Genomic DNA, 24914 nt, shown 5'->3' with positions numbered 1-24914 from the left:
GTGTACAATTTAATCTTAGTTAGCTTGAGTTTGTAATGTCAAAGAAGAACAAGAATTCTCAGTTCTGTGTAGAAACAAGTCTTCCATCATACAAAGAAGAAACAAGTTCTAACGAAAACATAGCCAAAACATGCTTTCCACTAATTGTGGTTTAGAACAATGGAAAACATTTTTGTTAAACAATCCAACTTCTAAAGCAACTGTTTGATATATATGAGTATTATTTGGGAGCCTAAGATCTAGGCTGGAACAACTATAACATTGTCCAAAATAGGGCCACACAAATGCCCAAAGTCATGAAGCTTGGTGTGATAATAAGCACTGTAAAATGTAATCCTTGTGCTAACTGAAACTGCTTGGAACTTCAAACTTGCAGTTTTGGACCTTCCAATCCCTCTAGATATGAAAGGAACTTTGATGGCTTGTTGAGCAGCAAAAGCTTGGACATCCATGGAGCCATGGCATCCATTTCTGGCATCTCCAATGGTGAAGGTCAAATTATAAAACTTTTTGGGGACTGTTCGGATTATTTGGGCAATGGCACTTTCTCGTCCTGCAACCAATTCAATGGCTGCATTCCCTGAAGGGACAAAGAAATGGCCTCTGTCGATGTATTTTATAGGCTTGAGAGACTCAATGATCCAGCCTGGAAGTGGAGAAATGTGATCAGCTTGCAATGGAGGAAGGAGTATTCCATTGTTGAAGCTCTTTATCACATGAGGTCCAACTTCAAAGTTTCCATTCAACAAAAGGTTACCTGCAAACACAAATATCCCTAGATTAAGTAACTTGGACAAACAAAAGATTTAGGTACCATTTGATTAGAAAATGCATCAGGTAGAGATAGTTTTCAAATTTTGACCAATCTTTAGAAATCAAATGGACAAAAATATAATTATACTTAAATCATTGGCCTAACAAAACATAGATTATAAAAACAAAGAAATCTCAAAGAAAATGGCCTCATATTTTTCATTAACCAACGAGCTCCACCATATTATTGGTAGCAGGGGTGTAATAGATTCAGAACCGAACCGGACCTAAAGAGAAACCGCACCGCTCAAACCACTCAATCAGGTTTGTCCAGTTTGATTCTTTACCTAATGAAGGTATGTGCCATAATAAAAATCCAACACTCCCCCATGTCGAACTCACCACCTTGAGTATATAGGCACACTTCTAGTAACAAACCTTGTGGAAACACTATTTAAAAATATTATCGATGCTTATTACATATAATATCGGTTGATTTGGTTTGTCTTTTTATTTATTTTTCTTTTCTGTCTAACCCAAATCCGACAAAAAGAATTCAATATTATATGATTTCAATCAAAACTTCCAAACCAATCGGTTTCAACTCGAAACGGTGAGCAATGACAATCGGTTTAATGCAGCTTTTTCGATTTTCATGTTTTCATTTGCACCTTAATTGGTAGACTATTATGTCAATTCATGAATGTAACATAAAGTACAAAGACATTTCTTTAGTTAACCTCTTGTGAGAATATAATTAGTTTAGTTATGCACAGATTGATAAGTGAGTACAAACTTTTACTTTACTAATGAGGAGTTAAAGATATCTTACCAGGAAGGCGACGTAGAGGTAACATCTCTTTGATGAAAATGAGATCCAAGAGGGGACCACAAGTGGGATCTTCCTGAATACCAGGGTTATGAAAAGTGACCTTCACAACATTCCTATTAGCCCTAAAAGTAAAGGCATAAGTATCACCTCCATTGCTATACAGTGTCTGAATAGAAAGGTTAGCTGATTGACCCCCAATTTCAATTCTCAACACTTCATCTTGTGCGCAGGTCCTTGTGGCTCCAAATGACAGTGTATAAATGGAATGCCATCTTAACTTCACCATTTGTGAGATTGAAGCCTCGTTCCCCAATCTCGCCGCATGGGTCCCACGAGGAATTGGAAAGTAAAATCCACCTGGTTGGGGCCCACCTGATACATATTCAACGAGGCCATTGATTTCCCATTTTGGGAGGGAATATTTGCCTACAATCACTGTTTTGTTTAAGTTTGATCCGTGTGGTGGAGTTTCAAAGTCACCATTTGGGAGAAGACCTAAAGAAAAAACAAACATAAAAGGAGATTGTGTTAAGAAAGGGAGAAATGGGATTTTAGAATAAGACTGTCATAAGTATTCAAGAATTTAAAAAATAAATAAATAAATAAAAATAAAACACATACAAAATTCTCTGTTTAATCAACCGTAGGAAATAACAATAGAACCAATTTAGTTGATAATAGAAATGGAGGAAGAGTAAGAGAGTGATTTGGGCTTACCATCAAGATAGTGATAAGTATGACGAGGAGCTGGAGAAACAGAGACACCAAAGATTGTGAAAATGAACGAAGAAATTAGAACCAAATTACCCAAACTTCCCATTCTCTCCTAAAATTTTGTTTGGGAATTGGAATTTCAAAGATGTTTTCCTCTCAATTATCTCATCTCTCTCTCTCCATTATATACACACATTTACATTTAAATAAATGGTTGATAATTTAATTTGGAAGTCAAAAAAAGAGGAAAAAAAAAAAAAAAAAAGTAAAATCCACAAACTCCAATGCACCATTTTCTAAACCTCTTTGCCGCTTAATCTGCCGTCAGTGTGTTTCTCTCTCATTCATACCCTCGTCAAATTGTCAATGTATAGGTTAACTTAGTTGTCTCTGGACTAATTTACCAAACAATCTGTCTCATCTTACCATATTTAAAGGATGTTTGAAGTAAAAAATAGAATAAAGAGTTCCAAGAAATTATGAAATCTAGAGAGTTATGAACTATTAAAATAATAATGTAAGAAGTTGATATAATATAAAATTATTTTTGTTTAACACTGAGATCTACAAATTCCTTAGACCAAACAAAGAGTAAAGCTCTCAACTCCTCAACTTCCTAGTCAAACACATCTTTAGATGTCGGAAAAATTTGTATGATGTTAAATCTTAGGTAGGTAGCTATTATGAATTGAACTTATCTACTCATGACTCTTTATTAAATTCACTCATATTTTAATACATTACTAGATTATAGATTACTTTTATTCATCTGTCTCATGTCATTCTTGGATACTTTTATGACTAGTGATAGATGTAGATAAAAACTCTTGGATAGAATATTGAGTAAAAGTTAGTGAATAAATTCGGTCATAAGTTTGTAGTTAAAAACTTTAATTACCATTTTAGAGATTTGTTAAATTAAAGAGAGTGTAGCTAGCATAATATGAAGGCCCTTAATATAATTGTTGCTTACATCCAACAACCCTAAATTGTCACCTGCATTATTTTATTCTACTTTAATAATACAATTTCTTGGAAAATCCATTTCCCTTTCATGTTAGAGATCCATCTTCATCTCTCTCTAGAATTTTGAGTTTTGGTTTTTCTCCAAGATAAGTGCGTGGAGCCCACATGAGCTTTAATTGATTGCCATAAGAGACTGAGATTTCTTGCTTTTTGAAATATGTAATTTTCTGAAATATAGTGCTCCATCTTTAGATCTCTCTTTATATTTTTTTTTCTTTTAATTAAAATATATATTTTGTACCTTCAAAAAGCTTCCTCGGTAAAATAGTGCAATAAAGAATGGTTGGTGTCCACTGTTCCATTAACTCTATATGTTGAGTGATTAGAAGAAGAGTAGTTGACCTATAATAGAGGAATAAACTCTTGGTATGGTAGACAATGAAAACATATAAATTATTGTTTGAAGAGACGTGTTAGACCCCTAATATTCGAAGCTTATGGCATGGCAAGAGAGCCATGTCTGAGGGGCGAGGAGTACGCCCAAGACTGACTAGAGATTAGCCAAGACAACACGCCCGTAGTGTCATGCAAGCTGGCACACCAGGCTGACAAGATGTTAGCTAGACACCGAGTGTGGCGTGGACAGGTGGCCTATGCCTCGTACTTTAGAAATTAGCACGGGCACTCCTTGCGTAGGAGATGCACGGGACGGTACTAAGAGTGGCAGTCACATTAAGTCTGTAAATGTCAGGCACAACCGACAGAGGGTGCATCCACGACCCTATTGGAGTTTGGTTCGTGGAGGAACTAATGTAAGTTCTCTGTGATCCCCCTGGACAACTTTGACATAATTCTAGGAATGGAATTTCTAGTGGAGGCAAAAATATCCCTAATGCCTTACCTCAATGGGGTGATGGTCAATGATGAGACCACCCAAATGCTTTATTAGAGTGGCATCGATCGATTCGAGTGCGACAAGGCTTCACTTTGCCCCGACCGGGCCAACCAAGTCGTAGGAGAGGCTTGAAATAGTTTTCATGTATTTCTTCCACATTTAGCATGAGCGCCCTCAGGAAGTCCAAGTGAATGAACAGCTAGGATCGAACCTTCATGGACCTTAGAAGGTTCAGAGTAGAGACGCCCAGATAGAGGGCTCATTCTATCAACAGTCTTGTGAGGTACAGACACAAGGATGCTGGGAACGTTGGTGAGAGTTGACGGTGAGACCACCAGAAGAGGATAGACCCAAAGAGGACGTTGGCTAACTCAAGCGGGGGAGGTTTATTAGACCCTTGATATGCGAAGCATATGGCATGGTGAGAGAGCCATGTTCGATGGGCGAGAAGTATGCCCAAAGCCAATTAGAGGTTAGACAAAACAACAAACTTGTAGTGTCATGCGAGTTGGCGCACCAGGCTGATGAGAGGTTAGTCGGACACCAGGCACACCGTGGACAGGTGGCCCACGCCTCGTGCTTTAGAGGTTTGCACGGGCACTCCATGCACAAAAGGCACACGTGAGGGTGCCAAGGCATGCGCTAACACTAGGGCGAGCAAAGCATGCGACACACATGCATTGGCGCACGACACTAGACACAGGCCCCATCACGAGCACCATTAGGCACACCGCAGCACAAGAATGTGCAGCATTGGGTGCGCACATGCCAAACAGACGCATGGGCATACGAGGCGTGCACTAAGCAATGAGCAATAGGCACGCATGTACAAGGCGGAGCACAAGAGGTGCAACCGACGCTCACCTGGTAGTCACGAGTGGGCAGTGCACTTAAGTGCACACTAGATTGAGGACCCATTAGAAGACTACCAAGGCATGGCGAAGCCCATGGATGAACATGGGATGAAGCGTGTACGGATAGAGGAGATTTCCAAAGGGAACTACCTACAAAGTAGGATCAGGAGAGTGACCCTACAATCTAGGGTAATGGTGTCCTAAAAATAAGATGTGGGAAATGGAACTAAAATGAAGAAGTGTGTGGGCATGTCCTTCATAAAAGACTAGTTTAGGAGTATAACCATTAGATCCAAAATTGTCTTATCTTTTTTCCTATAAATCTTACAGGGTGATTTTGGATATTTGATTTAAACTATACTTGGCCTCACAATGCTTGCACCTAATGTACAAAAAAATTTTTGCCCTAAGGTTTGACTCAGCTTGATGATCTATTATAAGAGTGATCAACTTGAATCTTTTAGGCTCAAACTAATCTTGAAATATAACTTTATTCGAGTGCATAGGGGTAACATTTAGTGTATTTAATGAACTAAAGATCGATCAATTCAACCTTTTGGGCTCGTACCAATCCTGAAATTGTAAGGTTGAACTTGGCATGATTTTAATTCGTCGTCATAATGCCTGCCTCATACTAACATACTTAAAAGTGATCAATCCCAACCCACTTAGGCTCGAACTATTCCTAGGTCATACTTTACTTGACCTCGTAAGGTTGCACTTAGTGATAAAAATTTGTTGTTGTGATGTTTGACTTGGTTTAGCAAATATAGAGTGATTAGTTCAAACCTTTTAACCTCGAACAAATCCTAAAATCACACTTAGTCTTATAAAACAAACTTAGTGTGATTTGATGCCTCTACTAGGCATGTTTTGGTGGATTTAAACAAAAGCTTTCATTTTTAGCATCGGATGACAAGCAGAGACATGGCATTGGGGGGAAACTCACTTATCAACACATGGAAACTTGAGATTGAAGGGAACATGGTGAATTGGAAAATTCTAGCTTGCGAATTTTTCTCAGCATGTGGATGATTTGGGCTTTAAATTTTGTAGCATGTTAAACATCGATCCATTTGGATTGACTAAAGAAAAGAGCTTTTTAAAAAAGTCATTTATTTTAACTCTTTTGATAAAGTTGTTTAAAATACATTTTGATAGTGTTTCAAAAGCTATTTTGAGTAAGTTTCCAAACATTTCAATTTTATTCAAAATGACTTATTTTAAAATTTACACATTTGAAAAGTTAAATCAAACACACCCTTCGGTACTCGAGAAAATTAATTTCTTTGGACTTTGCATTACCTTAACAAACCTAAGATGACCCTACATTTGGATTTTCTCCTCCTTAGCCTCGGCCAAGCTAAGGCTCTTTTCTTCTTTTATTTCAGCCTTGCAATATACTCCTTGATGTTTTGAAGTTTTTGTTGGTCCTCGACCTCGGCCTCAACCTCAGTCTAATTCATCATCTAGACGTGATGGTGGATATTTTTAGCCTCTTTGTACTTAGAGTCGGTCTCAACCTTCATATGCTTACAATTAGCCTTAGGTGGCTTGTGAACATTTGCTTGTGGATTCACCTTTCATCAACAAGATTGAGCCTTGTAAGGATTTGTTCAATTATAAGACATCAACGCAATTATGGTGGAGATCATTGGCCTTTTACTGCTTAAAGTCGACCTCCGCCTTCTTATGCTTAAAGGAAAATGTCTTTTTGGTTTCAAGTCTTGAATTTAATTTCTCTTTGGTCCCTGAATTTCAAAATGTTACACTTTTAGTCATTGAGTTTTGAGTTTGATTTCAATTTAGTTCATATATTTCAAAATGTTAGATTTTTACCCATGAAATTTGAAATTTGTTTCAATTTGGTACTTAGATTTCAAAATTGGATGCAAAAAAATGAAATGGAATTTGCATGCGTGTCTCAAACTTTTCCCTTTTGCAGATTTAACAAAATCATGGCCTCGTCCAAGCATTAAAAGAGTAAAAGTTTAAAATACTCTATGCTATTGATATACTCAATATCGAGTATATTTGTTAAGTGATATACCTTATGTTGAATATATATAGATGATATACGATTGAAGTACTTCATTTTAACTATATTAGTTAATCAAACATTTATTGATTGGCGTTTGATACACCCATGTTTTATATTTGATGTACACTTGATACACTTGATTGACATACTGTTGATAAACTTGATAATAGTGCACTTGACTGATATACACTGGATACACTACTGATATACACTTGACTGATATATTTGATAATGATGTGTTTAACTGATATGCTTGATATACTTGTCAATCATGCACTTGTTTATACTACTGATAAACTTGATAAACTTGATACACTTGATACACTTGATTTGTATATATGATAATTATACACTTGACAGATAATCTGTTAATCAATTTGTCAATCATTCACGTGTAAACTTGATATACTTGATTGAGATACTATTGATAAACTTGATAATGATGCATTCTTTTATAATGCCAATATAATTAATTGATATTCTACTAATACACTCGATTTATATATTGTTGATACACTTGATAATGATGCACTTGATTGAGTAGATATACTTTATAATAATACACTTACATCATAAAAAAAAATGGAGTTCTCCTCCCCCCAGCACATCATTCTTTCACACAAGCACTCCTCTACACCATCTTTCGTCGCTCATTGCTCCACTTGCCTGTTGTTTACCTCCATCGACTATCACACGTCCAGTCGATGGTCGTTGATCACTATTCACCACTTTTCTCCATCTCTATCTTTCTTTTCTCCAACATCTATTTTTCACTAACTAGCACTGTTCCACGTCGTCTCTTATCGGCCACCGCTCCACCTCCTCCCTACTGACCTCCCTTGACCATCGCATGTCCGTTCGCTGTTTTTCTCTCTCTATCAATTGATTATTTATGGCAAATATGGAATAAAAATAATTATAATTCCAGATTTTGAAGATTTTTCCATATTTAAAAAATAACAAATATGGGTGATATACCTACAAAATGTCATATTCAAATTGCTACCCATTGCAATTTTTCTTTTATTAAATACTTACCCTAGTCTCTGATTTTAGTATATTAATTAATTCAAAGTAATCATAAAGTCAAATTTTAAAATTAATTTTAATAGTATTAAAAAAATGGTAAAACTTAATTAATTTAATATAATTTTTTAAAATGAATTAATACACATCAATCCAAGATACTAGAAATAAATATTTAGTGCAAAATTGAATTTAAAAGTATAAATTTTGAAATTTATCGATTAAGTTGAATTAAAATTAAAATTTAAATGATAAAATTGTAACATCCTAGAAGTTAGAGACAATTTGAATTCGATCCAGAATTTAAAATCTAAAAATACAATCTTTTAAAATCTAACTAGCGAATAGGAAACTAGACTCATTTTGTAAAACTTAAAATTTCATGTAAGAATGGATGCACTTCAAAAATTTTGGAGTAACATAAATAAATAAGTAAATACCGCCGGGGGCTTCCTTTCTCTTTTCTCGAATTTCCGTCTGACAGTAGGTTCCACGCACGTGACCATACAACAAAATCCGTCCGAAACTGGCGTGGCTTTTCATTACCGTCAAACTCCAAATCATCCGCTACAATCAAAACCACTGTAACTTCTGTACTAGTTTTTTAAAGGCGACACGTGTATATTGTTGACTTTTGAGTAGAGCTTCGTACGAATTACGGAGAGAATCCACGTGACACTTAAAGAACACAGAAACAGTTGATTGTGTTCTGAAAACGGAAACCGACCTGCTTCCTCCGTTATTTCCGGCGCACCGACTGAGATGGCTGTCTTTGTCTTGTCACTATTCAAATTTGGGAAATATTCTTTTTTAGTATTTGAATTTCAAAATCGGAATACATTTTATTATGATTTGTTTGATTTAACTTTTTCGGTAGAGTTGACAAAATTTTCTGTGGGTCCTTTTGGGATTCCGTCCCGGTATAGAGAATCCCTAATTTGATTGAGGATGGGTCAAATCAGGGACCTCTTTAAGATCCCGACTCCGTCCCCATTAGATCTTTAAATATTTTTTTATGTATATAATTAGATTTTTAAATATTCTATATATATATATATATATATATGAAGTAGTTAACTTTTTTTAAATTTAGCTTGGTTTTTAATTTAGTTCAATCTAAGTCCAACTAAAATGTCTAAGCCTAGACCAAAGACATTTTTTTTTTTTTTTTTAAAAAAAAGTTTCCATAGAAAAATAGAAGGGAAAATGGGGAATGGGTCTCCAAGGGACCTGTTTCCCAAACGGGAAATCTCCGTTGCCATCCCTGTCTTGAAATGGCGGGGATGGGGATAAAATCCCCCATTGGGGACGAGGATGGGGGAGGGTACCGACCTCGTTGCCAACCCTACTTTTCAGGCGTGTTTGGCTTCGGAAAATTTTCAAACTTACTCAAGATTGTAAATATTTACGTCTATAAAAATATCAAGATTTCGATTTTATGAAAATATTAGTAAAAATGTTCATATCAATGAAAATTTTAAGAAACTTTATGGATATTAATGGAAATTATAGTGTGGTTGAGTCATACTATAATTGTCCATTTTTTATCATTATGTCTATCAGGTAAGACAATATTTAGATGTATATTATAAAATATTTATGTAAATGTCAATGTGAGAACAATTTTTTTTAAAAAAAATGAAAAAATAATTATAAAACAATATCAAATATTAGAAACTAATTACAAGACATGAAATATTTGGATATAAAATAATTGTAAATTGTTTACTATAAAATGAAATAATTACAAAAATGAAAATCATAACATTAAACTAACATAACATAATAACATAATAAGAATAGAAAAATCATAACACAAACATAAAACGTTAACCACAACATAAAGAAAAAGAAAGAAGAAAAATAAAACTCTACAAATAGATTGAGTTGGAGAGAAAATGAGAGGAATATTAAAGAACACACATTATTTCTAGTTTGAGATAAAATAATGTGAAAATTCAATGAAATATATTTAAATGAAAATGAAATAATATATTTTATATCGTAAAAGAGAAAAAAAAAAAAAACATTAACTGTACTTTCCTTAATTAGCATAGCTAATTCCTTAAAAAAATTGAAATTTCAAAATTTTGATAGAAATTTCGAATTTCGAAAAATTGGAAAAAAAATAAAAATTCAATTTTGAACTACGATCGTACCGTAAATCTTCTATACTTCTTTCCTTTAGTAAGTGACATGTGATATGCTTGGTACAATTTTATTTACATATATGTTTTATATGGGCCCACATATATTTAAAATTAACGTTTTTACCACACATATTTAAAACTAACGTTTTTACCATTTGTTCCCTCTCCATCAACCCATCTCTCTCTCAACTTTAATTTAATATTATTTGTCTCATTTTCTTTTTAATTAATTTCCTACTATTCACATTCTTTTTTTTTTTTTGAAAAACTTTTATTCTCAACACAATTTCACTCTTCTATCCTTTCACACTCTCATCTTCCTCTTCTCTACTATTTTCTTTATCTATTTTCAACACGTTTTTTCAATTCACCCTCATCACCACTAATGCCTCCGTTATAAACTCCAACAATTATCGGCAGCGACCATCTTACCAACTTTAACAATCATTATTTTAAAATATTAGTTCATAGTATTTTATAGATATCGTTTATAGTAATTTGACATTAATAAAAACATTTTTAACTTATAATAAACAAAATAACTTATATATAAAAATATTTTGAAAAGGAGTTGCTAAACACATGAATGTTTATTTTAAATAGCTTTGATCAAAAGTGTCTAGATGAAATGACTTTTTAAAAACATTTTTTTCTAAGTTAATCTAGAAAAATGTTTGTATCGTGACAAAAAGATAAGTATGAATTGGAGTTTGAGAGATGGAAGGAAATTATTAGACATATCTATTAGATAGATGATTTGGATGAATGTTTATGTAATTTTTTTGTGTGTGGACTTGACCATTTGTTGGTCCATATCATATATAATTTTTTTTTTTTTTTTTGAATCATATAATTGTGAAGAAGAATGTGGCTATCTATTACATATTTTTTGTGACAGCCATGTTACATGACCATTAATAGGGCCATTATTGTACATTACATTTTGAGGATATTCCACTTACTATATAAATCCAAATTTGTGTTGTTCCAATGAATCTAGTATAATTTTGTCCAACTTAACCAGAAACGTTATATGTACAAATTTATAAAATGATTGCTTAAATTACAATATTTTTTAAATATATGATCCAAAAGTAAACCTGAAATCCCGTTTCCCAAAACTCCCAACAATACATTACTTGAAAAAAAATCAAATAAAATACAATCCATAATTTATTAAAAAAAATATATGTAGAATAATTTAATAAAAAAAGGTTTCAAAAAAAAAAAAAATAATCACCATAAAAATAAATTAATTGTCAGGAAAACTGCACCAGATATCTTGGACATATGAACTCAACTCAATACCCCAAACACAGGCTTCTTAACTCACAAAACAACTATGCACTTCAAACACAGAAATATGAACTTCAAAGATATATAAACTTCATATACCTATGAACTCAACTCAACACTTCAAATAGTCTCTTAGAGTTTTCAAAATTAAAATGTATCATTTTATGTCGTGTTTAGTTTAAATTTTTAAGTGTTTATTATTATTTTTAGAATATGTGATATTATTATATAACAAAAAGGAAGATCCCACAATCTGGGATCAAGATATCAAAGCAACAAAGCACAAGCAAAGACAGGGCATCAAAACCAAAACAAAGCCAACAAGATAAGACCAGAACAAAACCAACACATAGACGTCACAAACCATCAAGAGGAAAGACAGAGAAAAGAACCCAAAACCCCATAAACTAGGGGTTACAGGAAAATAGAGAACAACGTGAAGTTCAAAAGGAAAAAAACATCCGTACACACACTAGATAAGACCAAGAAGGTCAATCCGCTAAGAAGTAGCACGAGCACGAACCGTAGAGACCATAAGATGAACTAGAGCAGACACTGACCTCGATCGACCTCCATGCGGCACCGATTATGCTCCTGCCAGATGTAGTATATGGACACACACCAAAAAATACGGAACAACTTACTACGCATCCCCTGACCCAACCCCACTCAGCACAACCAACTTAACTCTACATCCCAACCAGCCACCCGATGCGTCGAACCCAACTGACGCAACACACTAGATCACACCTCTCTCCCAAACCCACACTCAAAAAATAAATGATCCCGCGACTCCATACCTCCCCCACACAGAAACACCCCCCTCTGACAACACACCCCAACTCCTCAACCAATCTTGCGTACCCAACCTGTCCCTCACTATTAACCACGCATAGAAAGAGTGACACGGAATACCACCCCCCGCCCACAAAATACCAACCCAAGACACCCTAGGACGACGAGGACGTATACTCTCCCAAGCACTAACGATAGAAAATCGACTACTAGCATCCGGCACCCAAACCTAATAATCCTCTCCCCTCACCATAGGCCCCACTGCCTGGATAAATCCTAAAATCTCAAGTAGCTCCCAAGACTCTGTAGGCCACCTCCAACCTCCCTCACCATCCAAGAACTCCGACAATTGTGCTTTCAAACTACTCCTTGCATCATGAACCACCATAGACCCGTATGAATCCAAAATCGCGCTCCCCGGTAGCCAAGGATCCCACCAAACAAAACAAGATCGCCCATCGCCAATCATCAAATGAACCGGATGCTTGAATCTATCTCTACTTCGCAAGATAGCCCTCAAGCACCAAGACCTCTCAACCTCAAGACCTCTCAACCTCACTCCAAACAGCCCACAATGACCGCCCACGCAAAACATACACCTCCACCCACGCCACCCAAAGTGACCTTGATTTAATTAAGAGAAGCCAGAGCAGCTTCATAATAGCAGCCTGGTTCCAAGAGGCCACATGCTTTACACCCAACCCCCCTCTCCTAATGACAAGCACACCTTATCCCACGCCACCCGTCCACCATCTCGACTCACAACACTACCCTTCCATAAATAACTACATAACAGACAATCAACCTCATGAGTTACATATGCAGGCAACACGAATATGCTACACCAAAAAACCTGAAAGGACTATAAAACAGACCTAACAAATTGTAACCTCCCAACAAAGGAGAGGGACCTTCTGCCTAGCTTATAATATGGGCTGTAATCCTCTATATCAAAGGCGCACAATCCACAGCCCTCAACCGACCCGTCGATAAAAGTAAACCTAGATACCTAACAGGCAACAAACCAAGAGAGACACTCATATACGCAGCTAGTTCCTCCGCCTCCCCAGACTCCACACCCGTAACATACATGGAACTCTTCCTAACATTTGCAACTAACCCAGACAGCTCTGTTAACTCTGTAAATACCTGCCTCACAAACTCCAAAGAATCTCTCTCAGCTGCACAGAAAACTATCAAATCGTCTGCAAAAACCAAATGAGTTAAGCTCAAGCACTCACACCGATCATGGAACCTAAACCACACAGGAGGTTTATTCAACAACCTAGACAAAACCTTTATCACCATCACAAACAAAAAAGGAGACAACGGATCCCCCTGCCTCAACTCCTTCCTACCAAGAAAAAACTCTTCAAGGGAACCATTAATCATCACAGAGAACTTAGGCGAAGTAACACAAGCCCTCACCCAACTAACAAACTGAAGGGGTGTACTTATAGCCAACAACACACCAAACAGAAAATCCCAATTTACCAAATCGTAAGCCTTCTGAAGGTCTACCAAACACACAATGCGACTTCCTTCTGCCCTTCTTAGCTCCCACGAGCTCCTAACATAATAAAATGTTATAAAAAATTGACATACTCGGAACAAATGCAAATTGATTACCACTGATGAAATCAGGCAACCACAACCGCAATCTCTCAGCTAAGATCCTCAAGATACACTTATACACAACATTGCAACATGAAATAGGACGAAACTCATCCATACATTCAACTCCCCGCCTCTTAAGGATGAGAGTAATAGTAGTAAAATTAACTCCACCAGGCAGGTAACATGTTTAAAAAAAATTCAGCACAGCATCACAGAAATCATCCCCAACCACACTCCAAGTAGCTCTGTAAAAATCCACTGAAAACCTATCAGGCTTAGGAGCCTTCCCAGATTTCATCGAGAATAAAGCCTTCTGAATCTCCTCCCGACTCACTAGCTGACCAAGTGCCTCCACCCCCTCCTCAGGCTAGCTGAACTGCACAATATCCCGAATTCAGGCAGTAAGATCCCTATACCCCACATGCTGAGCCCTAAGCAACCCCGAAAGAATTCTACCACAAGCCCTGCCACCCTATCATGCACCGTCTAGCGAGTCCCCTCAGCATCCACGGTCGTAAATAAACCACTGCAGTTGCAACGAGAACGAACACAACGATGAAAAAAACTGTGTTCATATCACCTAACTCCAACCACCTGACCCTGGCCTTCTACCGGAGCGACGCCTCCTCCAATCTCGCCACTGACCAAAACACCTTAGTGGCCCGAGCCACCTTTGTACACACCGACTATGAATCAGGATTCCTTTCTACCGTAGCCTGAGATCCTCCATAACCTGCCTAGCTGCAGCACCTCATTAGCTAACATAGAGATACGCCTACTAAACGATGCACGAAAAACCCGTTTCATTGCCTTTAAATTTCGCACAAAACTAACCATAGGAGACACATCCTCAGACCTTCTCCACACTGACCTGATAGTATCAAGAAAACCCTCTGCCTCTGCCCAATGAAAAAAATAACGAAATGTAGGAGGCGGTCTACTCCTCGTCTTCCCTATAGACACTAGAAGAGGGCTATGATCAGAAATCCCCCACTGACCAACTCTAACCTCCGAATATGGAAAAGCTACCTTCCACGCTCATTAGACAAGCATCGATCCAAGCGGCGCAAGATACCATTCCCGTGAAGTTTACTAGTCCAAGTAAACTAGTTACCTGTAACACCCAACTTAAACAGATCCGCCTCCAATAACACCTCATCAAACTTCTCCATCTCCCTCAAGCTAGGGCAACCACCAAAATCTTCCGAACTACTTCGAATAGCATTCAAATCCCCCAAAACAACTCCAGGAAGCTGCCACGAGGCACATACATCAATCAACTAAGACCACAAGTTCCTCTTCTCGCTGACGTGATTAGAGGCATACACCGCACCAATATGTACCCTAGCACTAGATACAATATCCACTAAGATTCCAGAAATGAATTGATCCCTACTGACATCAATGGAAAAATCATAGACATTCTTCTGCCACATCACCCAAATCCTCCCAACTCCCTGCACACTATAGCTACACACACAACTCCAGGCATCACCAAATCTACCCATCACCATACCAAAATTTTCACAACGAACCCTCGTCTCAAGCAAACAACAGAAAGTAACAGAGGAGGAAGCCAGAAAGTCTGCCACCACCCTACACTTGATAGGGTCATTCAACCCTCTAACATTCCAGGAACACCAAATTATGAATCTTGCAAGAGATCACACCTACCACTTTCCACTGGGCCTTTGCCTAAACTCCCGAACATCCCATCCATAACAAATAACGGATTAGGATCTTCCTACACTAGAGCCAATGCCAACAAGTCTCCCCTCTTATCACACAAAACATCAAACTGATTAAGATCATCAACATGCTTTACAAACCCCGTAATTCCAGGGGAACCATAAACTACCCTGCTTTTCAAGGGCGCCATACCTGGTGACCTACTACTACCCCTATGCCCTACACCTCCTTTATCACGCCTACGTCGGCTAACCATAGTAAATTCTTCAACCCTCTCCGTACCCTTAATCTCATCCACTAGGCTAGCTCCCTTCGCACCCATACCCAAGTCTTGCCCCTTCCTCACACTCTCAATTCCCTCGTTCTCCTCCAAACACCCCTCATTGACTGCCATAATACACAACTCTTGACCCTTCTCCACATCATTGCTCACACACCGCCCAATTAGCCAATTAGCCAATTATGATTAAAAGTCCAAACCAGCACTAATTCAGTTTAAAACTTTTCCTTCTTAGCAACATACAAGTTAAAACTAAAAAGCATTAAGAAAGGGTTCAATTGTTGAGACATACACAAGCTGGAAAGCCATACTTGTAGCATGATTTATTTGGAAAGATTACACTAGGGCATACATGAGTTTGGCTCGAAAAAGTCTAGACCCTAACATGCGATCCTAATATGTGCAACTAAATCAATCAATGATGCATAGGCTAGAGTGATTTTGCAAACAATAATTTCATCAAATTAATTCGTCAGAAGAATTTATCAAAATTCCATTAAAATTAAAACAAATCCAACCAAAGAATTCACAAGATTGTAGTTAAATTAATTAAGAAAACTTCAAGAAATTAAATACATGGCTCTTGCTCAAAGAAACTAGGTAGAGATTACCTCTCAATTCATAGAAAAATCTGAGATACACATCTGTTCCATTGATTACAACCCAAAATAAAAAGCGAAACTAACCTAAAGATACTGAAAATTAAAGGGCATGGACGAAGGAAAGAGTTTTACTTCGGCCTGCATCAATTTGGCCTCCCAAATTCGACATATTTTGACTTAGAGACGAAGGGGAGTATTTATAGGAAAGATCGCAGTGTCGGAATGCTGAAAACAACGTTGTACCACTAGTGTTGCACAACTTTGGAGTGTTGCAACGCTGCACATTCTGCCTTAGACCGTCAGGGTAGAGCATTGCAATGCTGTGACAGTGTAGTGGCAGTTTCGTAATTTTCACTGTTTTGAAGCTGTCCTCAGTGCATGATACCTACAAAATAAGACAATAAACTGCCACTACACTATCAAAATTGGAATAAAAGTTAAAATTATTTACTAGGTCAAAATTGGGATAAAAACAAAATTATTGACTAGGTCAAAATTGAGATAAAGTCAAAATGTTGACTATAGAATTTGAGAGTCAAAGTTTGTCAAGTTAACTAATTTAATGGTAAAATCAAAGATTGATCTAGTGGGAAAATTCAATTTTGATTTGATAAAAACAATTTTGCTAGGCGTTCTTCCCACATTAAGACACTAATCCCACTTAAAGTTAATGGTTTTTTTAGTATTAAATTATCATTAACTCAACTTTGCATGATTTGCATGAATTTACCTATAAATAGAATGATTCTATGAAGTTTAATCTTCTTGGTTAAATGGAAATTCTTGAGTTTTTTTTAGAACCCTAACCCTATTTCTCTCTCAAACCCATATACAATTTCTCTAAAAAACTTTGTCACTCACTGGATCCACCATCCCAATCTAAGACCGGAGAATAGTCGAGAAGACTCTCGTGGTAGTCTATGAATCGATCGTGAGAAGAATTGATCAAAACCAAGAAGGAATTTTGTAAACCTCGTACTCCATTTTTCCTACATAAGTGAGTAATGGGCATGTTAAAGTAAAGTTGTAAAAAAGAAGTAAAGAAAGTAGGAAGATGGAAGAAGAAAATTCTAAGTAAAGGAAAAACCTAATCTCAAGTGAGCTATGCGTTGGCCAAGTTGGGCGATGTATTGTTGAAGGAGACATGCTGTAACGACCCGACCTCCTAGGACTTAAGTTAGGCCGTTACTAAATACATGCATGCATGGAACTCAAAACAACACTCGGTTATGGCGAAATAAATGCTAATTAAATAAGGTAAGTTCAAAAGACTTTCATTAAATTCAAATACTAAAACAATAATAGGGTACCCATAATTCATGAAGAATAATAAATGAGTCTGAAAAACAATTCTTAAAGTGAGTTTTAAACATCAAAACTAAAAGTTAAGAGAAACATGAAAAGAACTCTAAATTTCATGATGCGGAAGCGTAAAAACTAGTCCCAGTGGCTCGATCACAAATTCCGCTTGTCCATCGCCGGTGCATCTTTACCCTTACCTGAAACAACAACATGAGAAAGAATGAGTATAAAATACTCAGTAAGTAACCCCACTACTGGGGTCAGGCTGGGCATCTATGTTCTTTAGATACCCACCTCTGGTGAAACATATAAACTACTCTAGTCCTCATGGGACACATCTACACATGAAATAAGAAGGAGACTAAGTCCTATCCTAATGTAGTTAAGTATGCCCACTACCTTTGATGAATCCCGAAGGAGACACAAACTGGTGAATCCCGAAGGAAACATAAACTGGTGAATCCTGAAGGAAACACAAACTGGTGAATCCTGAAGGAAATACAAACTGGTGAATCTTGAAGGAAACACAAACTGGTGAATCCTGAAGGAAACAAAAAATCTAATGGGCATCTAACTAATCAGTAAGGACACTTGCATGGTCTCAACATCATAATTATCACTATATGAATCTATGACATACATATATATCTCAACATCATGGCTCTACAACATACACATACCTCAACATCATCAGATCAAATACAACCATATGGAATTACATACCATCTCATGCTAGCATTCAAGTGTCTATGTACACAAATAAATATTTCAGATCTCGTACCAAAACATACATTGGTCATACTAAACTATCAGTTCATCATGCTGTCATTCTACCATAACATTCATCCATCATGCTAGCATACATCCAGTGCCTGTCCCGTGGGCAGTTCCAGTAGTAAGATCACTTACCTTGATATTAGGTCGAACCAAAAAGCAATTGAATCTTTGTGAAATTCTTGAATCCTTAATCAAGTCTAAACATAAACCAAGTTTTAAAATTAATAGTTAAGGCCAAATTCCAAACACCAAAATATTACAAAATATTTCTAGATAACCTTATCTAAGGTGTGGTCCAATTCGAATTCACCTTCCAAACCTCCAATTTTAAGCCAAAATAATTAGCAAACCAAACTCTTCTTCATCTTGAATGAAATTCTTGAATCAACTCCCTAATCATAATTTGAAATTAGGCTTACATGATTAAGCTTGAATCATATACTTCACTACCAATGTCTCAAATAATTATCCATATGTAGCTTCGTCCAAAAAATCACTTCCAAATGAATTTACCAAAATTTCTCAACAACCAAAATTAATCCACAAGAGGGTCATCAAAGCATAAAACTTACTAAAACTCGCTAAAACAAACTCCAACTTCACTGAACAACACCTCAATACCTTCACAAACTTGAATCCAAAGTTGAAACACAATGGGTATCAACCAATTGATGCCAAAAGTAAATGAGTATTCAAGAATCAACCGAAAACAAACCCAAACGGAAGAAATCTTACCCAAATCGATAGATCCAATGACAGCAAAAGTGAACGACGCTTGAGCAGTGGTGGACGGAGGTCATGAAGAAGAAACTGACGCGACGGCTTTGGGCGGCGTCGGATGGGCTCAAGAACATGAGGAAGAAAAGGGGGGTGGGGTTTGACTTTTTATAAAAAAAAAAAAACAATAATAATAATAATAAAACAAAAAGGGAAATAAATATAATTACATTTAATTCCTTTCCATTTTATACTATTAAATGCCTTTCTGTTTCAAAAGAAAATTAATTCCTGCCATTAATTTTCAATTTGAATAATTTCACGCCAACAATTAAATTCCCACACTTACACTTGAAGTCCAAAATTCCAAAAATGTCTTCCAACTAATAACAATTACTGAAATTCCAAATAATAAAGTTACTGAAATTACATTATTACTAAAAAAATATACGGGGTGTTACATTCTTCTCTCCTCAAAGAACTATCGTCCTCGAAAGTTCATTCTTGGAAAAAACTCCGGGGGTGTTACATTCTTCCCTCCTCAAAGAACTTTCGTCCTCGAAAGTTCATTCTTGAAAAAGCTCCGGGTACTGGGCCTTCATCTCATCATCTCGCTCCCAGGTAGCCTCCTTGAACTGGCGATTCTGCCACAACTTTAACAAAAGCAATTTCCCTGCGGCGCAACGTCTTTACCTCTCTGACGAGAAATTCTACAGGCTTCTCCTTGTAGCTTAATGGCTCAAAGTCAACTACATGGGACGGGTCTACCACATACTTCCTTAGCATCGAAACATGGAAGACATTATGAATTGAAAACAGTGCTGGGGGTAATGCCAATCAGTAAGCTACAAGGCCAATTCGCTCTAAGAGCTCGAAAGGCCCAATGATCCTCAAACTCAACTTCTCTTTCTTGCCAAACCTCATAATACCTTTTATAGGTGCCACCCTTAAGAACGCTTTATCACCAATCTCAAATTCCAGGTCCTTTCGTCTCACATCGGCATAGCTTTTCCGTCTGCTCTGAGCTGGTTACATACGAGCTTTGATCTTCTGTATTGCCTCATTCGTGGTCTGCACTAGCTCAGGACCTAGCAATTTCCCCTCACTAACCTCACGCCGGCATACTGGAGACTTGCAACTCTTTGCATATAGGGCCTCAAATGGCAATGTGCCAGTGGCAGTCTGATAGCTATTATTATATGCGAATTCCATTAAATGCAGGTGAGAGTCCCAACTCCCTGAAAACTCTAGTGCATAAGCACACAACATATCTTCCAATATCTGGTTCAGACGTTCTATTTGACCATCAGACTATGGGTGAAAAATTGTACTAAAATCCAATGATAACCAATGCTAACTGAAGACTCTTCAAAAAAACTAGATGCGAAACGAGGGCCATCGTTTGACATAGCTAAAACTAGTACCAAAAGAGGTGTAACAACCCCTTCCATAAATAACTATGAAACTTAAGATGTTGAAAATCAGCAAGACTTCTACACGTCCGAGCTGAGAACTGTGAAAACGGTCATGAAGTTAAGAAAGTCTTATATACTAAAAACATATATCTGAGCCTACCATGTCACAGGGAAAACTTCATATGTGCAGTGAAGAAACTGGTCATACCATGTCACAAGGATGAGGTGGCAGCTTAACAATGAAGGGTTATTATGCAACTGTTAGTATAAAGGGAAGCTTGGCTTTGAAGAGAGGGTTTGAGCAATTCACTCGTGCAAATGGAGTGATTCCAAAGCCATTCAAACCCTGAGTATGTCTAATTGCTGAAGTTGAATTTTCGAAAGGAAATTTTTGGAGGAATCAAGCTGGAGAGTAAAGAATCTGGCTAAATGTCGAGCTCTTGGGTAAGCTTGGGCCAGTCTTGGTGATTTGAGGATTCCGGCCAAACTATGAGGAGTTTTGAACTAAAATTTTAAGGTAAGCTTGTTAAGAGTAGAAGGAAATTTCTTGAGTGTGTCTCGTTATTTAAATTGTAATTTGAATCTAGAATCTTGAACAAGCAGGTAGCTACTTGGGATGAACAAGCAATCGGCTTAAAGGGCCAGACGGTGATGTTGAGCGCACACGATGAGTGTTGAGTTGTGTGCAAAGGATGAGTTGGCGTGATGCGCTGAGATGCATTGGACCATGTAATGTATTCTGAAGCCGTAAGCGCAAGTGCTGTATGGGTGTTGGACTGTTCAAATAGGCACGCGAGGTGTTAGGTGCAAGAGGCACTAGAGCATGTGGTGCGTGACTGGACGAATGTATGGGGCAACATTGACATGCCATAAGATGGGCACTGGGCAGTATGATTGGCGCAAAGGCTAGATATGCGATAGGCTGTAGGCGTGGGCTGGAAGCTTGAACACATAGGAGGCTTGAACGTCAGGCAAGACATGGACGCATGCAATGGATGCATGATGATAGGTAATGGTGAAGTAGTTGCTGCCTAGTCAAGTTAAGGCCTAAGAATTTAGCTAAGTGTTCAATGCATAGTGAGCTTGGCATTGGAAGGTAAGGCTGCCCACTAAAACAAAATAAGCTAGTTATGGAATGTTAATCCCAAAAAAGGGGCCAATGTTAATGAATAGAATGCATCGTGATGTCCACAGGTTTGACATCAAAAGGAGAAGTACATTAAGAGGATTGTGAAAGACAGTGAGTGACTCTATTGTTTTCTAAAAGCTTTATGAATGATTGTTCAACTTATGTTTATTGAACATACTTATATGATGTTTACTATGTGTTGATTGTGATATGTGAAAGAATGGCTAAGTGTTTGACTAGCAATAATAGGCAATAGCCCTAGTGCTATAGAGTTACTGAATCCTAGTAGAGCTAAGATTGTGCCTTTGAAGTATGAGAGGCTTAGTACTGAGGGACCAGAGGAGAAGGTACTTGAGCCAAGGACTAGATATGAGATGGAACTGGAAGCCGAGTTATGAGAGCATAAGGCTACTTGGACTTGGACAGAGGAGCCATACACCTCAGGTGATGAACAGAGGAGTCACACCTTGAGGGGAGGCATTGAACAGAGGAGTCATATCTTAATCTTGGGAGCCACACCTCAGATGTTGAACGGAGGCATCACACTTGAGGAAGGTGTTAGACAGAGGAGTCACACCTTAACTCTGGGATTGGTTGAATGAGACTAGGTGGAAGGTAGTGAACAAAGGCGGCACACCTCAACCTAGAGTAGCATGGAGAGTTGGAAAAAAGGGTTCTTTCTCCCAGCTAAGCAGCTAAGTAAGGTAGAGAGTTGGACAAGAGGGTTCACTCTCAAGAAAGAGGCCAAGTATTGAGAGTTGAGGAAAAGGTCCACTCTCAAAGTAAGGAATAGTCTAGCTATGTACAGATGTGATATGTTATGTTAATATTTATATGAATGTTGTTTATGTTTTCAACTAAAGCTTTTAATTTTACTATCAGTTTTATGTATGATGCTTATGTTTAAAAAGTTAATCACTCATTGGGCTTGTAGCTTCTGTTTCAAATGTCCCCCCAACCCTCCAAGGTAGCGGTCACTTCCCAGGGGACGTCTCTGTTGCTTCTTTGCCACTCAAAGACACAAGTTGATGAAATTGATGACTCTGTAATTTTTAGTACACATGTGTCGGCCATATGGGGACTAGAGTTGTATGTTGGGCTCACAAAGTTGTAATGTACATAAGTATATGAATGAATAATGTTCTAAAACCCTATAATGTAAATGTGTTAAGTTTTGAGTTAATCTATTCAGTATGTTGATGAAATGTATGTATACTAGGGTTTAAGACAGGTCAAACAAGTTAGTTAGGCAGTAAGTGCCAGCAAAAGAGTTGATAACTGCTACAATCACATCTCCTTCCAGGTTAAGAGGGTAACCTGGGGCAAGGTATGAAAAATTTGGGCTACAAAGGTTGTATATTCTAACCCTAATTAAGTTTTGAACATGCATGCTTATTTCCTCTAAATTAATAACATTAGAGTGCTTAAGATCTAAATTGCTTCCGCATGTTATTTAACTCTTTCAAATGGTATCAGAGCATGCTTAAAGTACTCTTTTTGATGGAACGAACACATACGCAATGGAAGAAATAATGGATCTAAAGTACTCTAACTAGGTTAATTTCAAAGAATAAGCATGGAAATTAAAAACAAAGGGATAGAAGATATACAACCTTTATAGTCTCAAATATTCTCCAAATCTACTTCAATCTCCTCAATTCCTGACTATTCTTTAGCCTTGGAACGGGATGGTGGGATCCGGTGAGTGACTATTTGGAGAGGAAAATGTTAAGGATTTGAGAGAAAATAGGTTAAGATTATCAAATAATCTCATAAAAGTCTACTTGGCCAAGAGAGCTAATATTCATAAAACTCTTCCTTTCATAGGCCATATCATGCAAAATATGCAAATTTGAGTTTGATGAGAATTTGACACTAAGAAATCCACCAACTCAAAGTGGGATTAGTGGGGCAAATGTCTTTAATTGAAAACAACACTTAGCAACACAAATGTTGGAATTTGCCACTCAAAATGATTGGATCTTTCCACTAAGTTGGTCAAAGGTCAAAGTTTGACTCTTAAAGTCCAAAGTCAACAATTTTGACTTTTTGACTTTCAAAGTCAAAAATCAATATTTTGACTTTCATTGCATTTTTTACCTAGTCAACAATTTTAACTTTTGATGCAATTTTGACCTAGTCAATTATTTTGACTTTTATTGCAATTTTGACCAATTCCATTTAATTTCAAAATTAATTCTAATAATTAATTTTAAAATTAAATAATTAATTAAACAATTTAATTAATTTAATTTAATATTAAATCCAACACCAATCCCAATCAATATGAATCCTTATTCATAATCTTGATATTTAAATCTTATTTAAATATTTCCTATTTTCTCTCTCTTTACGTTTAATTCACAATTAAACATTAGTTTCAATATATCATATATATTTAATGCTTTTCTCCAAAAACCAACTCTGAACACTTCAAATTCGTTCGTTATACTGTGCTAAGGCTTAGCCCAACATGAGCTAGTAGGTGTTGGGTTGTATGTCCTAAAACTCGCAGTTTGTACAACGTATTATATTATCAATAAAGATGTTATTGATATTTATCAATAAAACTGTTATTGAATATGTGAATTTCACTTGTAAAGTCTAAATCCAATAAACTAAAGATTCATGGCTATTATTTTAAATACATGGACTTTATGTGGAGACATAAGAGTGGATCAAGTTCAGTAAATAGCCAAAACGGTCTATAGTATATGAATAGGGCTGGGTACCTTATTCTGGTAACACTATTGGATGTGGTCCACTCTGTAGTTGTTACAATTTGTTATAAAGTGCTACAAATGAAGTGATCCTGATTTGTTCATGTATTGACATGAGGAGTGGAGGCATCCTATACAATTAGTTTGCATAAGATCTGACCAAAAGTTAATTCACTTTTACTTTATACCGCTATTTACTGTTTAATATTACTATTTCAAAGCGATGACCTAGGTAACTTAATCTTAATCTTGAGCTAACTATGAACTCCTGCCTATTCGGGATTATCCTTAGATTTGCATGGGTGAGGGTTGGCTCAATAGCGCCAGCTCAATAAGCCTCCCAT

The 24914-nt window shown here is 36.9% G+C and overlaps 1 protein-coding gene across 1 annotated transcript; it reads right to left on the bottom strand.

Moving 5' to 3' along the window:
* Positions 1 to 62: 62 nt before the first annotated feature.
* On the bottom strand, positions 63 to 2648 carry LOC120069455 (protein TEEBE-like). The gene is made up of 3 exons (XM_039021221.2): positions 2303 to 2648; positions 1586 to 2080; positions 63 to 757 (listed from the first exon to the last, which is right to left on the bottom strand). Exons 1-3 carry the CDS (start codon positions 2403 to 2405, stop codon positions 240 to 242), a joined length of 1116 nt encoding a protein of 371 aa, XP_038877149.1. The 5' UTR covers positions 2406 to 2648; the 3' UTR covers positions 63 to 239.
* Between the last annotated feature and the right edge of the window lie 22266 nt (positions 2649 to 24914).

The sequence above is a fragment of the Benincasa hispida genome, chromosome 3 (assembly GCF_027475165.1).
Source record: "Benincasa hispida cultivar pf3 chromosome 3, pf3_genome.v1.1, whole genome shotgun sequence".
Lineage (NCBI taxonomy): Eukaryota > Viridiplantae > Streptophyta > Magnoliopsida > Cucurbitales > Cucurbitaceae > Benincasa > Benincasa hispida.
This window is presented reverse-complemented; position numbering and strand designations above follow the sequence as displayed.